The sequence below is a fragment of the Eschscholzia californica genome, unplaced genomic scaffold (genome assembly GCF_041429995.1).
Source record: "Eschscholzia californica isolate CP2 unplaced genomic scaffold, dmEscCali1.0.p SCAF_2, whole genome shotgun sequence".
Classification (NCBI taxonomy): domain Eukaryota; kingdom Viridiplantae; phylum Streptophyta; class Magnoliopsida; order Ranunculales; family Papaveraceae; genus Eschscholzia; species Eschscholzia californica.
In genome coordinates, this window is record NW_028238309.1 from 38,450,972 (window position 1) to 38,468,132 (window position 17,161).

The 17,161-nt window shown below is 37.5% G+C and overlaps 1 protein-coding gene and 3 pseudogenes across 3 annotated transcripts; 3 read left to right on the top strand and 1 right to left on the bottom strand.

The window, feature by feature from the left end:
* Positions 1 to 265: 265 nt before the first annotated feature.
* On the bottom strand, positions 266 to 873 carry LOC147557747 (uncharacterized). The gene has a single exon (XM_086664291.1). It carries the CDS (start codon positions 871 to 873, stop codon positions 328 to 330), a length of 546 nt encoding a protein of 181 aa, XP_086520417.1. The 3' UTR covers positions 266 to 327.
* Positions 874 to 6,577: 5,704 nt separating this feature from the next.
* On the top strand, positions 6,578 to 7,318 carry LOC147557748 (secreted RxLR effector protein 161 pseudogene; annotated as a pseudogene).
* Positions 7,319 to 9,628: 2,310 nt separating this feature from the next.
* LOC147557749 (uncharacterized) lies at positions 9,629 to 11,227 on the top strand (annotated as a pseudogene). Its single transcript, XR_015234185.1, has one exon. The product of XR_015234185.1 is annotated as an uncharacterized LOC147557749 (transcript).
* Positions 11,227 to 15,769, top strand: LOC147557750 (uncharacterized; annotated as a pseudogene). The gene is made up of 3 exons (XR_015234138.1): positions 11,227 to 12,825; positions 12,913 to 13,437; positions 14,285 to 15,769. The product of XR_015234138.1 is annotated as an uncharacterized LOC147557750 (transcript).
* Positions 15,770 to 17,161: the final 1,392 nt, after the last annotated feature.

Here is a 17,161-nt window from a genome sequence, read left to right on the forward strand (position 1 = left end):
ATGTAGGCAAAACTCCCTATAAATTTGTCGTTTTAGTGGAAAATGATTAGTCATTTCTTTTAGTCTTCTGCTCTCCAGGTATTCTTTAATTTGCAACAGCTTTCCAACACTACGCGACAGTTTTGCACCTTACGAGAACTTTGAAACACCTTACGGCAGCTTTGTAACTCTTTGCGACACACCTTGCAACATTTTACAACACCTTGCACCATGTAACTTCCGATGTATTTTTTTCATTCTAAAATAACTAGGCAATAAAAACATTAGTGAAGATACATTTTTTATTGAAGAAATGTGAAAACAAACACATACACACATATATGGGCTTCAGAGGTAAAAAGAGATGAACTGGGTCCACAATCCCATCCACCCCACAAAATTCCGACTACAACTACCTACTAAGTAACTCAAAGAAAATTCACTCAAGTAAAAGATAAGTAACCCCAATATCACTATTGTAAAATTAGTTCTTCTCATTACATATTTCTTTAATATTGAACGGACAAAAACAACAGAATCTCCTATCACTCCCTTCCACCCATGTACTCGGTTCTCTCTAGACCTAGTTCTTGTAGGGCTCCAGAAACTCGATTTCGTCTCAACAGCAACACCTTTCTCCTTCACATGTTTAGGAAGCCGTAACTTCTCTAACAGTCTGATCAACTTCGATTTTACACTCCTCCGCCTCACTGCTGATTCTCCGGTCTCCGCTTTCACGTTTAAGAAAAATCTATTGAGCTTAACTATAACCGAAATTCGGGTTTCCAAGGATTTCCAAGATGGAAGAACTTTTGAGGCTCTCAGCTTGAAATTGAAGTTCTTGGTCTCAGCACGAATTGAAATTCTCCATGGCTGATTCTTAACTGTTTCCATTTCTTCTTGTTTGTACACAATGTCCTCCAGATCAGTGAGTGGTGAGAGGATAGAGAGAAGTGAACCCAAATTTTGGAGTAAGAACTAGCCGTTGGAAAAGTCTTACTATTTCCTAGATTTGAACTTGGGTAATGTTATAGGCGACCCTTGTTATTATTGAACATGTCTAGCACATCACAAGTTTTGCCTGTGGGGGCGCCTTTTAAAGTTCACTTGAAATTCACATTAATTTAAGGGAATGTAGGGTAGCCAATTAACATCCAAACAGATTTATTAAGTGAATGAACTTTTTTTCCTCAAGTTCATCATTCTTCCTTCTTCATTCTTCGTTCTTCATTCTTCCTTCTTCATTCTTCATCTTCATCAATGATTTTTCTCTCTGTAAGAGAGAGTTTAACTCCTAGGCATATGGTCGAACACATTGAAGAAGAAGAAGACCAAGGAAACTGATTTAACTACCACAAGTTATATGTGCGCCCACACACTTAAATGAAAGCGCCCACATTATCTCAAAGAGGCAGACAGGAAGTGTGTGCGAATAGTAGTAATGTGTTAGACTAACTAATTGATAAAATTAGTTAGTTAAGTTTCTGTTAAGTTTCTTCTTCTCTCTCTCTAAACCTTCTGATATATAAGAGGGCTTTTGTAATCAAACAATTCAATTGAGTTGAGAAGGAACCGAAAATTACTTTCAAGAAACTCAGTCTTAACATGAAACTCAGTCTTTACATGGTATCAGAGCCATAAAGAAACCCTAAAATTGATTTTCAAGAGAGATTGAAATCAAGAACAACAAAGGGAGCTGATCTTCTGTCATCAAGGAATCAGAGATACAGTCTTCTTCTTCATCATCATCATCAAACAAATTAACTTCAAACATTGAAAGATGAATCCAAATCAAATTCAGGTAACCTATAACCCAAATCTTACAAATTTAATATCTGCTAGATTAGATGGAACAAACTTTCTAGTTTGGAAAGATCAGGTAGAAAATGCCCTGATTGGAAACGACCTAGTGTGCTACATTGATGGCACCCCACAATTAACTGTAGAGGATGGAAGAGATGTGGTAAATCCAGCTTATCTTCAATGGAGGAAAACAGATAGTTTCGTTAAGTCTTGCATAAAAGCAACTATTACCCATTCAATTGCCTTTAATATTTTAGGGTTAAAAACCGCAAGAGAAATATGGTGCTATTTGGAAATGGTTTTTCTTCAAGAATTTGAAGCACAAAAGTCTTCCTTAAGAAATAAACTTCAGAATTTGAAGAAAGGGTCTTCTTCTATGGCTGAATTTTTGAGTAAGATCAAGAATCTGGCTGACTCTCTTGTAGCAGTGAATGACAAAGCCAGTGAACCTGAATTAACTAGGATAGCTCTTCAAGGCCTAGGGAAAGAATACTCCCAATTTGTTATCACCATTCAGAATAGAGATGGTGTGCTTAGCTTTGGGGAACTAAGGAGTAGGTTAATCCACCATGAACAATGGTTGAAGGAGCAAGAAACAAGTGATGATCCAAGTGAATTATATTTTGTTAAGAAGTTTCAAAACAAAAGTAGCATAAGATCATCATCACCTATGAGGTTTTCAAATCAGACTCAGAGTTTTGAAAATGGTCAAAAGCCATCAATTATGTCAAATATGAGGGCTCCTTCTCAGCCAAGAAATGCTTTCTTTGATTTCACCACAGTTCCTTGTGGCATATGTTACAAGTGGGGTCACACAGCTAGACAGTGTAGATTAAGATTGAAAGACTTCTCCTCTGAAGTTTCAAAATCAGCTAGCAGGAATTTTGCTAATCTCCACCTTCAAGAAATAGAAGATGAGGAAGAGGAGGAGGAAGATAACTCAAACCCACAAGAAGAAGAAGAGGAACAAGCCCATTTTGGGGCTGAGCAAGAAATTGAAAATCAAAATGATGAGAAGGCTTATCTATCCTTGAATGCAAAAGATAAGAAGTGGATAGCTGACACAGGAGCAACCAATCATATGACACACACTCAAGAGAATTTGCAATATATTACTCCTTATCAAGGTACTAATGGAGTCATGATTGGAGATGGTAAGTGTCTAAACATTGTTAGCACAGGCCAGGCAAATTTAGCCACTAGCCCAAACACTTTTCATCTTAAGAAAGTACTTCATGTTCCAAAAATACAGAAGAACCTTCTGTCTATTTCAAAATTCACCAAAGAGAACTTCTGTAGTGTAGAATTTCTTCCATGGGGTTTTCTTATTAGAGATTTATGGTCCAAAGATGTCTTAGGAGAAGGACCAATGGTGAATAACCTATATAGCATTGATTTTCAAATGGATCCTTATGTTACACCTAAGGAAGATACTGAAATAGCTTGTTTGGCAAGAGGTACTGCTGAGACTTGGCACAACAGAAGAACCTTCTGTCTATTTCAAAATTCACCAAAGAGAACTTCTATAGTGTAGAATTTCTTCCATGGGGTTTTCTTATTAGAGATTTATGGTCCAAAGATGTCTTAGGAGAAGGACCAATGGTGAATAACCTATATAGAATTGATTTTCAAATGGATCCTTATGTTACACCTAAGGAAGATACTGAAATAGCTTGTTTGGCAAGAGGTACTGCTGAGACTTGGCACAACAGACTAGGGCATGCATCTCAAGAAGTAATCTTGCTCCTAGAAAGGGAAAAGAGAATCAAGATCACATCTAAGAATTTTAAAGATGTTTGCTCATCTTGTCAGTTAGGGAAAAGTCAGATACTTCCTTTTCATGTATCTGATAACACAACATCAGTTCCTCTTCAGCTAGTTCACTGTGACATTTGAGGACCAGCCCCAGTCACTACAAAGACAGGAATAAGATATTACATCCTCTTCCTTGATGATTATAGTAGATTTTTCTGGATAAACCCTATGAAGTTTAGGTCAGAAAGCTTAAAGTGTTTTCAGCACTTTCAGACACAAAATGAAAGGCTTTTTTCATTACTCATAAAGTACTACTTCCAAAGTGATGGAGCACCTGAACTTAGCAAAGGAGAATTTCATACTCATCTCACTAAGTGTGGGATTGTGTTCAGGAGCTCCTGCCCATATACCCCTGAACAAAATGGTAGGGCTGAAAGAAAAAACAGACAAATTACATCTGTGGGAAATACATTGCTATTTCAAGCATCTATGCCAAAGGAGTTCCGGTTTCATGCCTATGCTGCTGCAACTTACATTATAAACAGAACCCCAAGTAAGCTCCTTTCTTATAAAACTCATTATGAATTACTCTTTGATAAAACTCCTGATTATGCTATGATCAAAGTATTTGGTTCACTTTGCTATCCTTATTTGGGAAATACTAAGAGTGATAAGCTAAGTCCCAAATCATCTAAATGTGTATTCATAGGATACAATCCCACACACAAGGGATACAAGTGTCTAGACATTGAGACAGGAAGGGAATATGTCTCAAGACATGTTATTTTTGATGAATTTACATCCCTTATGCCACTGATAAGTCACCAATTAAGTCCAAGCTAGACACAAACTCTACTTCCACCTATCAAATTTTTCAGCTTCCTTCACTCCCATCCAATGTGGACATGTCTGCTCCATCTTATCATTCCACATATTCCCTAGATGATCAAGCTTTTCCATTCTCTTCTCCCACTACATCCTCAGTAGAACATGTCCCTTTTCTTCATTCATCACATAGTCCCACTCAACCTGATCATCCTCAGGAGGAAGTATCCAGTGATTTCAATTCTCATCCTATGCAAACAAGGCTAAAAAGTGGTATTGTTAAACCCAAATCCATCCCTGATCATGTGGCCCATTTCTCTGTCCCTCATGCTCTTGCTTCTGTTCACAAAGGTCCATTACCCTCTTTAGCAGAACCTACAAGCTATAAGAGTGCTATTAAGGATCCAAATTGGAAGAAGGCAATGGAAGATGAATTTCAGGCCTTAATGAGAAATGAAACTTGGTCTCTCATACCCAAAACTTGTAAAATGAATATACTTGGATGTAAGTGGGTATTCAAAGTTAAGTATAATTCAAATGGGACCATTGAGAGACACAAGGCCAGACTTGTGGCTCAAGGGTATTCTCAACAAGAGGGAATTGACTATGTAGAGACTTTCAGCCCAGTAGTCGAGATTCAAACCATTAGAGTGGTTCTTACTGTGGCAATTTCACATCATTGGCCGATCCAGTAGCTTGATGTGTCGAATGCCTTTCTTCATGGGCATCTTACAGAGACTGTCTATATGAAACAGCCACCAGGGTTTGCTGATCCCCAATCTCCTGATTTTGTTTGTCATCCTCATAAGGCTCTTTATGGCCTTAAACAAGCACCAAAGGCTTGGTTTACAAGGTTTTCTACATATCTTCAAAATTGGGGTTTTCTTAGGAGTGCTTCTGACACTTCAATGTTTGTGTTCACCTCTGCTGGTCAAATGATGGTTCTTCTTCTGTATGTAGATGATATCATCCTTACTGGTACCTCAGCCTCTCTCCTAGATCAGTTGTTTGCTGCTTTGGCTGAGGAATTTGCTATGAAAAGGCTTGGAAACATTAATTATTTTTTGGGTATTGAAGTTCAGAGAACTCCCTCCTCATTGCTTCTTACTCAAACTAAATATACTTTTGAGCTATTGGATAAGTCAGGGCTATCTGATTCTAAGCCTAGCCTGGTTCCCATTTCAGCAGGAAAGTGTAGGGAATTATACCCTTATGCTAGTGTTTATTGCGGATAACGGCATCTAATGTCTAACACTAGTATCCCCAAGATCATCATGCAAAACTAGTAATTAACCAATAAGAAGATAGTGGATTACCTTAATCGCTATTTCCCTCGAACTAGTTGTATAGATTAAAGAAGACCAAGAGCTTCAAACGTAGCTCCTCTACTTGGGACACCGAATAGTGTATTTAATCTCCCTCCTTGAAAGCTCGCTAGCACTCCAATGGTGGTTTGATAATAAGAAGACCTTCTTCTTGCTAGACTAGAAGATAGCTTGGGAATTAGCTCACTTTCTCCTCTCTACTTGATGTGGTAGAGTAAGAAAGCTTAGAGAGAAATTCCACACCTTATTCTCTGCCCTAAGAGTGTTTATATAGAACCCTAATAAGAATTCACCTCCTTTTAGGTTTCCTAAAACACCCTTTAGAATAAGATTTAGGGAAATAGTCGAAAATAGCAACTAGTTGATATTTTCTCAATTCCCTAAGGAGATGACGTCCAAACCCAGCCAAAATTGGCATATTTAATGTTCATAACATAAGGAAACGTCCCTCCAAAAATCAGCCCAATCCGAGCCCTAAAAGTGCCCGAATCGGCCTAGGCCCAAAACCCTTATTTCGGGCCTTTTTGCTATCTTTTGCCCAAATTCTATTTAGGCCTGTGAGATATGTTTATGGGACATTCCCAATGTTATATCACACTCCCAATAGTCATATCATCTGATTAAATACCCATTCTTATGTGTAACCCGATGTAGGATCCAATCGAAGTTAGCCGCGAATTACTTCGTAATTCGACGATCGTAGTTGGTTTCTAGCTAAACGCTACGACCCCTAAATCGATCGGACTTGATGATCTTCTTCATCAATTTTCCTAGCCGACATATTGCTCGCATTGCCATCTTGGTCGAAGGACATCTCCTTCAACTCCTTCAGAAAGAGGGTATCCAAGTTTGATGGTGAGTTCATAGACAATCCTATCTTCTACAGGAGCATGGTTGGTGGGTTGAAGTATGCCACCATGACCAGGCCTGATTTGACTTATAGTGTCAACTACCTGTCCCAATTTATGCATGAGCCAAGGACTGCTCACTTGATTCTTCTTAAGAAAGTACCCAGATACTTGAAAGGGACTATTGGAGCAGGTATGACTATTCAATCAGGAGATGTGTCCATTCTCAAGGGTTTTTCTGACTCAAATTGGGCAGGATACCCAGATACTAGAAGATCTACAAGTGGCTATTGTGTTTTTCTGGGCTCTTCTTTGGTGTCATGGTCTTCTAAGAAGCAAGCTACTGTGTCTAGGTCCTCCACTGAAGCTGAGTATCGTGCTCTGTCAATGGCTACCTCTGAGTTGTTATGGTTATCTTACTTGTTGGAAGAACTTGGGGTTTCAATTGCTGCTCCACTTAGTCTGTCATGTGACAACATGGGTGCTAAGTTTTTGGCTTCCAATCCAGTTTTTCGTGCTCGGACCAAGCACATTGAGATAGATTATCATTTCATTCGAGACTTAGTTATGAATTCCACTTTGGACATCAAGTTTGTTTCCTCTGAAGAGAATTTAGCTGATATATTCACCAAGGGTATTCTCTCCTCACAGTTTGATTTCATTAGAAGCAAACTCATGATTCTTTCCACTACCAATCATGAGTTTGAGGGGGGCTGTAAGAGAGAGTTAACTCCTAGGCATATGGTCGAACACATTGAAGAAGAAGAAGACCAAGAAAACTGATTTAACTACCACAAGTTATATGCGCGCCCACACACTTAAATGAAAGCGCCCACATTATCTCAAAGAGGCAGACAGGAAGCGTGTGCGAATAGTAGTAATGTGTTAGACTAACTAATTGATAAAATTAGTTAGTTAAGTTTCTGTTAATGTTAGTTAAGTTTCTGTTAAGTTTCTTCTTCTCTCTCTCTAAACCTTCTGATATATAAGAGGGCTTTTGTAATCAAACAATTCAATTGAGTTGAGAAGGAATCGAAAATTACTTTCAAGAAACTCAGTCTTTACACTCTCTTACTTTTTCTCGATGAGATTTTTCTCTTACTTTGTTATAGAAAATAACAATTTATATTTATATGTTAACAATTTTAATTCTGAAGTTTCATCATTTTTTTCAATCTTCAATCTTCGACATCAAGTTCAACATCAATTCTCTTTTTCTCTTCCGTATGACGTGAAGCACGGCTTAGAAGCATTGGCTTCAATGGCTTATACTAATTGTAAAGAAAAAATGTTATGGAGTAACAAATTTATATATATCATGATATAGTGTGTGTTTCACTTGGCTACAGTAATATAAAGACTTGAGTATTCTTTTCAAACAAAATGAATTTAGTGTTCAACGAACACGAAATATAAATGGAAGTCAAGAGCAATGTTGTCAAAAGCTACGCTTAAGTGCACCTAGGTACTCAAAGCGACATATTCTCGGGGTCGTTTAAGTTTGGGGATGAATTCCCCTTTTTTTCACAATTGGGGACTGGAGCTCCTAGCTGAGATCGCCTAGGAAAAGCGAGAAGCGATGAGGGTGCCTCTACTAAAAAATTAATAGGTGTGGGGATTGGTTCGGGCCAAGCTGGTCAGGCTTATACCACCTAGGCGGGTCGGTCGGGCTTTGAAATTCCTTGTCCATCCGGGTTCTCGGGCTTAACTAGACGGGTTATTTTAGAAGTCCTCATGTCCAAAACCCGTCCAAGTCCTTCAAACCTTTCTGATTTCTCGAGTATTGAGCGGTTGGATATCGAGTGGTCGGGTGTCGGTTTTTCAATTTTTCACTATTCAAGAAAAGGGTACTTCGGGACTATATATATATATATATACCATCAAAGTACATTTAACATATAAGAATTTACTAATCTATTTTGTACATCTTTTCACCGGGTTACCACTATATTTTGTCACTTTGGTGACCGCCACCATACAACCATCACATCTTCGATCCACCATCACAACAGTATATGTAGTAAAATACATTATTATGTATTATATTATACGTATATATGTTATACATACATCAATATATACATACAGATATACGCACAACGTAGGTATTATTGGTAAACGAGCGACATTATTAAGCAGGTTATGTCCGACAAATGTTAAGAGGTCGGATTCAGGTGGGATGTCGGGCAGCACTTTAAAACTCGAGCCCGACCCGTTGATTTCACTGGGTCTTGGGTGAGTTTCGGATACCCGTGGGCTCTAACGGGACTCGGTGTCCATGACGGGCTTCGTGTTCTCGCATTTTTTTTCCCAACCCAAGGCCAACTGTCCAAAGCCCACTCGACTTGACTTGGGATGAAATCAGTTTCTCTGTCTTCCCTTGCCCCTAATCGATCAAAACATTAGAGAGAGGAAGAACCGTCATCTTCTTCCTCTTCCATCTTAATACTTCAAGTTAAATCTTCTTCTTCTTCTTCTTCTTCTTCCAGTTTTCAGTTTTTTCTTCCTTCACTGATCAGTCGAACAGCAATTAGTCAACCTAGCTATACTCTATTTTTCTTCTTCTTATCTTCTTTTTCTCCTTCTTCCTAATTTTTATATTTTTTTTCATTCTACTTTTATCGTTTTACTACATACAAACTAGTGGGCAGTGATTATAAATTATGAATTGTGTATGAGTTGTTTATGAATTGGTGGTTTCCGGTCACTTTTTTTTGTATGAAATATGAATTGGTTCGCATTTTTTGTATGAAATATGAATTGTGTATGAGTTGATTATGAACTTGTTTATGTATTGCATTGCTTGCTTGTATTATGTTGGTTGATTGCGAAAGGTCTGTCGCCTCATACAACATTGGCCAGGAAGCATTTAGGGTGTTAGAGCTCTGAGTTTCCTCTTAGGTTGAAAAAAGAAATTGTGGGTTTCCATGTTTATGCTTAAATACCAAAACAACATGGTGTTTGTTGTAGTATTAGTCGAAATCCACATCTAGTAACTGCAATTCGTTCATAAAATTGCATCCGTTTAACTTATTTTGAGTTTGGTTGTACATTGTTGGCTAACTTCTGTTATCTCCATGGTATTTAGGTGAAGAAGATATTCCCAAACTCTAGTGTTCGAAATCTATAAATGGGGTTGATACCAATATTACCTATGTACGTTGATTTAGGTGAAGAAGATATTTTGTACTGGCAATAGTTCACTAACCCAGCATAACAAATCTAATGGAGAATAAAAGTGGTGAACTACTTCTAATCTCTCAGAACCCTAATGAGAATAAACCTCGAGCACAACCAAAGAGGTTTATCAAGAACCAGATCCCAGACTCCATTGTCAATGATTCTGCACTAAATGCAGCAATTTCTCTCCTCCCAGCCAATTATAACTTTGAGGTTCACAAATGCATTTGGAGAATTCTAAAATCTGATTCCAAGCGTGTTGCTCTACAGTTTCCTGAAGGTCTCCTAATGTATTCACTTGTTCTCTCTGATATATTCAAAACCTTTGGCAAACTTGATGATTGTTTTGTCCTCGGAGATGTCACTTATGGTGCTTGTTGTGTCGATGATTTCTCAGCTACTGCCTTGAATGCAGATCTCCTTATCCACTATGGCCACAGTTGTCTCATCCCCATTGACTCAACCAAGATCCCTTCTCTCTATGTTTTTGTTGAAATCAAGATTGATGTCGATCGTTTGATTGATACTATCAAACTAAACCTGGATTCAGCAACAGGAAAATCAAAAAAGCTTGCTTTGGCTGGTACTATTCAGTTCTCTACAGCAATTCGAGCAGCGAAATCTGAGCTTGAAAGTGCTGGCTTTGATGTTTTAATCCCCCAGTCTAAACCTTTATCAGCTGGTGAAGTTCTTGGCTGCACTTCTCCTACCCTACCTAAAGGGTCTGCTGATGTTGTTATCTTTGTAGCTGATGGAAGGTTCCATCTGGAAGTCTTTATGATTGCGAATCCAAATATTAAGGCTTTTCGGTATGATCCGTACCTTGGGTTTTGTTCTTAGAGGAGTACGATCATGTAGGAATGAAAGATGTGAGGAAGAAGATGATTGTTAAAGCAAGGGAAGCAAGAAGCTGGGGAGTTGTGCTCGGGACATTGGGGCGGCAAGGGAATCCCAAAATTCTCGACCGCTTGCAGGAAAAGATGAGAGAACAAGGTCTTGTTTGGACAGTGATTTTGATGTCAGAAATATCTCCTATTCGGGTTGGGTTATTTGGTGAGTCTATAGATGCTTGGATTCAGATTGCTTGTCCTCGACTTTCAATTGATTGGGGAGAAGCATTTGGAAAGCCGATTTTGACTCCATTTGAAGCTGAAATTGCTCTTGGGTTTATTCCTGGTTGGTGGGAGAAAGAAGAGAAATCATCAGGAAGAGACGGCTTGGGTTGTTGTGAAGAGAACAAATCATGTTGTATGAATAACAGCAAGGTGAAGGAAGTGAGGAAATGTACTAGTAATACGGACTATCCTATGGACTATTATGCTCAGGGTGGAGGAGAATGGAACTGTGCCTACTCGAAAAAGTCTCCTCAACCTCGAAGAAGTATCGGATCTTGTACTAGTAATGGAGTTAAATAATTAGAAATCACCTATCGATTTTCATTTTTCATGGCATAAGTGTATGTGCTGATGTGTGTATTTTATGATTTATTCATGAAATAGTTTCATGCTTCAATTTCCACTTCTCCCCATATATTATTTCGAATAGATTGTTTATGTCGACTTAGTCTCTTGAAATAGGGAAAGCTAACTTGAGTCGAGCTGATGTCCCGTGTTTTCTAACTTGAGTCAATCTTCCTTTTTTTAACCTAAACAATCATTTTTCAAAATCTTGAAGGGCAGGGAGATTTTTTGTACGAACGGGTGGCCTTAAATATACTACAACTAAAGGATAGTTGAAGTGTAAGAAAACGAAATTTGTCGAAGAATAAGCAGAGAAAGTTTAAGGTTTTTACTTGAACATGATGAGTTCTTCGACTAAAATGTGACTTAAAATTGAGGAAATCAAAAGATTACTAATCCTAACAGTTTGGATGTGTTAGTTCCTCGTGATATTCAGGTAAAGTTTTTCTCTTATGAAAGATTTACAATTAAATTGCTTACTCCTTGAGTCCTTGCCCTCTGCTTTAATTCCTCCTATTGATTATTTTGCCTCTTTCAGGGAAAAAATGATAATGACTAAAGCCCAGACTTGTATTCTGTCTGAAGGGTAATTTCAATTGAATACTTTCTGTATTGGGTTTAGAATATTCATGATGGATTCGTTCTAATTAGGGTACTGGTTGGCTTAAAAGTTGCTCATTTAAGAGGGTTCTAATATTGTCCTACTTGTAACTTTCAAAAATTTGCTAATAGATACTTGTTTAATTGTCAAGTATTCTCTGGTTTGGTTTGGAGAAGTTAAACCATCAGTCAACTTGCTCATATTATTGACTTTCATGATTTTTCAGTTTCACATTCATGTTAATTTGAGATTCTATAAAACTTGACTATCACTTGTCTTTGGTGTTTAAAGTACGTGCATCCAGCTGCTGTTTCATGGGTAAGAAGAAACAAGCCCGTCCTCGTAGGTCGGGTGAGATTTCAAATAACTTTGCTAGTTCCGAGCTAAATTTGGGGAATATTGCTAATTCGGAAATTTCAGAAACAAACAACAATGAAGAGAAAGTTGGCGGTTCAAATACGAAACCCGTTTTTGTCGATATTGATAAGACTTATTGGAGTACAAATCATGATCGTCTTGATATTGCTGAAGTTGTTGTCAATGATTCGATGTCGAAACGAGGGGGTTTTACCCACATGTGAAAGTCGTGTTAGATTAGGTCATTTTCCCATTACATCTGCTGAAAATATCTTTCTGGAGATATGTAAGTCGGAGGACACTAAGGACACAGAAATTGTAATCTTCTCAGGAATTTTTGATGGTCCAAATGAAGGCGTCTCCGGTCTTGTTCACTTGGTTAGTCAAAAGATTTTGATGGTCAGGCCAGTTAAGGAAGTTAGAGTGTCAGAGGATTATATCTCTCTTGCGGTGAGGGCAGAAATACTTAAGAATGCCTTTAATGCATGTGAGTCACTTCTGGAGACCCTTAGGAAACCGTGGAAAAGGAGTATGCTAAGTGTTATGGCTTGGTTGCGGCCTGAAGTTACAAAGACGCAGGAAATATATGGAATTGATAAGCCATTCGAGCTCGAAGCTCATATGGAGGCAGGAGGAGTTACTAATGATTTAAGACAAAATACTGAATTCGATGATGCCATTAAACCATCCAAGTGAGTTATACTGCTAGTAGTATTTATCAATATTGAATTTTCAGTCAGTGTGTAATTTTTTGCTTTATGGCTGTTTCATGCTCTCAGGAGAGAGCTATTCTTGGCTGATGAACTCCCTGACTTGCTTCCGGAATTAAGCCCTTACTAACGTCGTGCTGTTTATTGGATGGTTCAAAGAGAGAAAGCAGCATCAGAGAATATGGATTTAAGGAATGAAAGCCATTTTGCTAGGCCTCTATGTGTACCTGTTCAATTTCTTGAAACACAAACAAGAATGTTCTAGAAATTCAAGAGTGATGGACAAATAGATATAACAATCTCACCTGGTCCCTTTTGCTAGAGAACACTGCAAACCATGAAATTCTTCTAACTAAATACCGAACTCCACCGTTCAATGCTATTTCTGTTCTAAACAGCAATGTCTTAACGTAATTATTTTTATTTATTGCAAAAAATTAATCAAGAAGAGATATCATCTTTCCCCGTAATAGTTTGTTAGCTTTTTGATGTTTACTGTTTCCATTTCTCACTAGTTGTGTTTAATTATTAGTGGAAGTATCTCGTTGCATCCAGAATCATCCTCACCTTATGTATCTGGTGGGATTCTTGCCGGTAAGCCCGATTCTTTACTATGTCACTGTTAGAAATGTAAAAGTTTACTTTTTCACCTTATTATAAAATGTCCAGTACTTCACTTTTTGTTGTGAAATAGATAGATCTGATCATCCGAATAGAGTAACATACCCTCTACTTACTCTTTTACTGTCATTCTTTAATCTTTAGTACCATAGGTTATATAAGGATATAAATGTAAGAAATGGTTTTCACTTTCGTGGAACGGCAGTTTATCTATCTAATCGTACTTCACAGTTTACAGTTACTTATTTTATAACCTTGTCCCCCTTTCTCTATGATAACACTTGTGTCCTTTAAATAACAACTTTCTATATCTATCACTTGTATCGTGCATACGGCCTCTATTCATAACGAATGAAAGCTTTCATTTTCTTTTCGTTACTAGTCCTTTTGCTGTTTATTATCATACTATAAAGTATTCTCTTTTTAAGTATGCGTAGTTCAGTCGCAGGGAGCAATAGATTTTAAGTGCTTGTTGTCATACTTTTTTGGTATTTATAATCATAAAATGCAACTATTAAGTTATGCAAGTATTGATTAAACAAAATATTCTTGTTCCTCTAAAAGAAAGATATGCAAGTATTCTTTTTCCGGTAGGTGTGCAATCTTTGCCAATGTTTATTGGTGAGGTTTCGTTTCATATAAAACACTGTAAAACTGAAATGTTTAGATTTCTTGCGCACTTGTTAGCTCTTGTAAATAATGTCCTTTAAAGTATAATATATCCTTCTTCTTCTTCTTCTTCAAAAAAAAAAAACAACTTCTCTTTTCATTCGACACCTTCTTATTTGCTTAACGCTGTTTTTATTGATTTTAATCACAGATGAGATGGGTCTCCTAAAAGCTGTTGAACTGCTTGCTTGTATCCTTGCTCACCAAAACCCAATATTTGAAGGCAGCACAATGTAGAACGTATTGACTGTTTATGTGGGGCTATGAGTGAAAGCCCTGACTAGGATTATTGGTACAGTGTGATATTTGTGATGCTAGGCAATATGCCGATTATGTTGGTTACTCACCAGAAGCGAAAACTTCTAGAAATAAAATCTCTAGCAGTGTAGATGGAATGAATGGAAGTTTTATTTGTCATTACTGGAGCAACTCTTACTGTCTGCCCAACTCCAATATTACTGGAGCAGAAATCACCCGGTATGTTTCTCTTGTCCTTCTGTTTGTCTATTATTCACACTGGTATTGTATTTAGCAATTTTAAGGATCATTTTTGTGTCTGTTGTATATTATCCTTTTGTATTTGAAGAACGTCAATGTCACTAAACGTTTTATCAAGTACATGGAATTTAATTGGCGTAAAACAGGCAGTAGTTTGTGGGACAGGAACAGTAAGACAAGAAGTCGAAGGAGCAGTAAAAATTAGCTCGATTCCAGACTTTCTCAACCTTAGACCTTTGAAATGTTTGGACAAACTGCGAGACATCATATATGGGTCTATGGCATAGAATTCTCAAGATTATTTGTTTCGTCATCAACAAGAATTAGACGAAAACTCGTGTTATTGTACCACCTTCCATCTAATCAGCTATAAAACTGTAACTTGGCAATGTTGCTCAGTTGGTGCACAGAGCTTCTCTTCAAGATAAGTCATTTTTTGACAATTAAATGTGAAAGATATTACTTTTTTTTTTAAGAATTGAAAATATAATCAGGGCATCTTTCTTGTCACAGTTTAAGTGTATAGCATGGAGTCCCAAGTCACGGAGTCCTAATGCAAGGGGAGCTCACTTCATTCTCTCACACCGAGTCTCCAACTCAGTTTTCAAGAGATTAACAGGATTTTGTAACTTAACTTTTGGCTGGCACCCGGTGCATAGAGCCATAGACTTGTCGCATAAATCTCTTTTTACCTTTCTTTATCTTTCCCCACCCGTTTGAGTCTTTTGACCAATTGCCTGACAAAAAAGTAAGTCAATAATGGATTGGTAGAACTCGTCCGGGGAACTGGTAATAGAACCTGACTTTGTTTTTGGACAGTCCGAAATACACAAAGTTAAAAACAAGGAAAAGATTTTCTTTTATCCAAAAATCTTGGAACATGCCGACTGTAGCCTAAAGAAGCTGTTGAAGTAGGAAACAGAATGAGCTGTCTGCTATTTGTCATTTCGGGTTTCTGTTTGGCATTCTTATCATTCCAACTGCCTATATAGCATTTTAGGATTTTCATTTGTGAGACCGTGTACTCAAAATATGAGATGTTCGTATTAGTTGTTTGCTCAGCTGCTTTTCGTAACTACTTCATTGTTGCATGGATGTTCGATAATTGTTTCTTTAAGAGGGAAAAAATCGTTTCAAATAGTTGCAAGTTGGAATTATTTATCAAATGAAGCTAACATATTGGTTGTTGTTCTTTTGTCGTAGTCATATAAAACCAGGTTCTCTCAAAACTTGTGTTTATGAATGTGTAAGGAATGCTACTCTTTCAGCTACACCTATAATGGATATCAGCGAACTTGTTAATGCTGATATTGTCTTGACAACATATGATGTCCTGAAAGAAGATCTCTCACATGACTCTGATAGGCATGACGGAGATTGTCATCGCATGAGATTCAAGAAGAGGTTGGTTATTACATCATGACATCTACTTTTGTCATCAATAATATGAGATATTTTCTCAAAAAATGCAAAATGAGGTATTGTAGTTAGCATGCAATTGCAAACACATCGCTGTAAACGAGTAACCACTGTTAACATGTATGTATTCTTAACTAGACGATTGCTCTAAAGAGCTGTGGTTGAATTGTCTGAAGTAGTTTAAAATCTGTGCCACCAATATTTTACATATACGTCCTATTTTCCTGAACCTTTCAACGATTAAGTTTGTATGGTAGAGTGACATTGTAGCCGCAGTATTCCGTGCAGATAGATGTTTACATAATATATGTAAGGTGCTGTTTGTTTTTTCATTTTTTCAGATCTGAAATCTGAATTGGCGACCAATTCAGATTTCAGATGTTTGTTTTTTTTATTTAGTAAAATCTGAAATTTTGTCTGAATGAGTTAGAGGTCTGAATAGGCTGAATAAAAGCCCATTATTTTCAGACTTTAAAACAAGTCTGAAAGGTAAGCCTAATGTCTGAATTATATTTAATGACATTTTTAACCCTGTGATTTTAAAAAAATCCATCCCACTTTCAAGAATTTCACCAGCACCATCACCGGCTAAAACAACCACCACCACCGGATAAAACCACCACAACCAAAATCAAAACCACCACCACCACCAAAATCAAAACCACCACCACTACCACCATAATCATAACCACCACCACCACCAAAAGAGTAATAACCTTAAACATAAAAACCCATGCAAAACGTTAGGTTAAAAGACTGTATCCATCAAACAAAAAGTTGATCTATCAATGAAAAAACAAATGAACAATCAATATAGAATTGCTAGTCAGATGAAGTTTACATATATACAGTTCAACATGACAAGATAAGAAAGGGGGTTGTCGGTATAATAAGATGGACTATGAAGAAAACCCTAGTTTCCATAATCCAGCCGCCATAACATTTACTTATTTGCAGTAGGAATTATCAGCAAAACCACCCTAGTTTCCATAATCCTACCGGACCGCCACCATCGACCACCACAAACACCCACGACCACCACCAAAGAGCAGGTATTTCGTTAGGTAGAAAGAGATCGGTGACGGCCTTTGGTTAGATAGAGAGAGAGAAA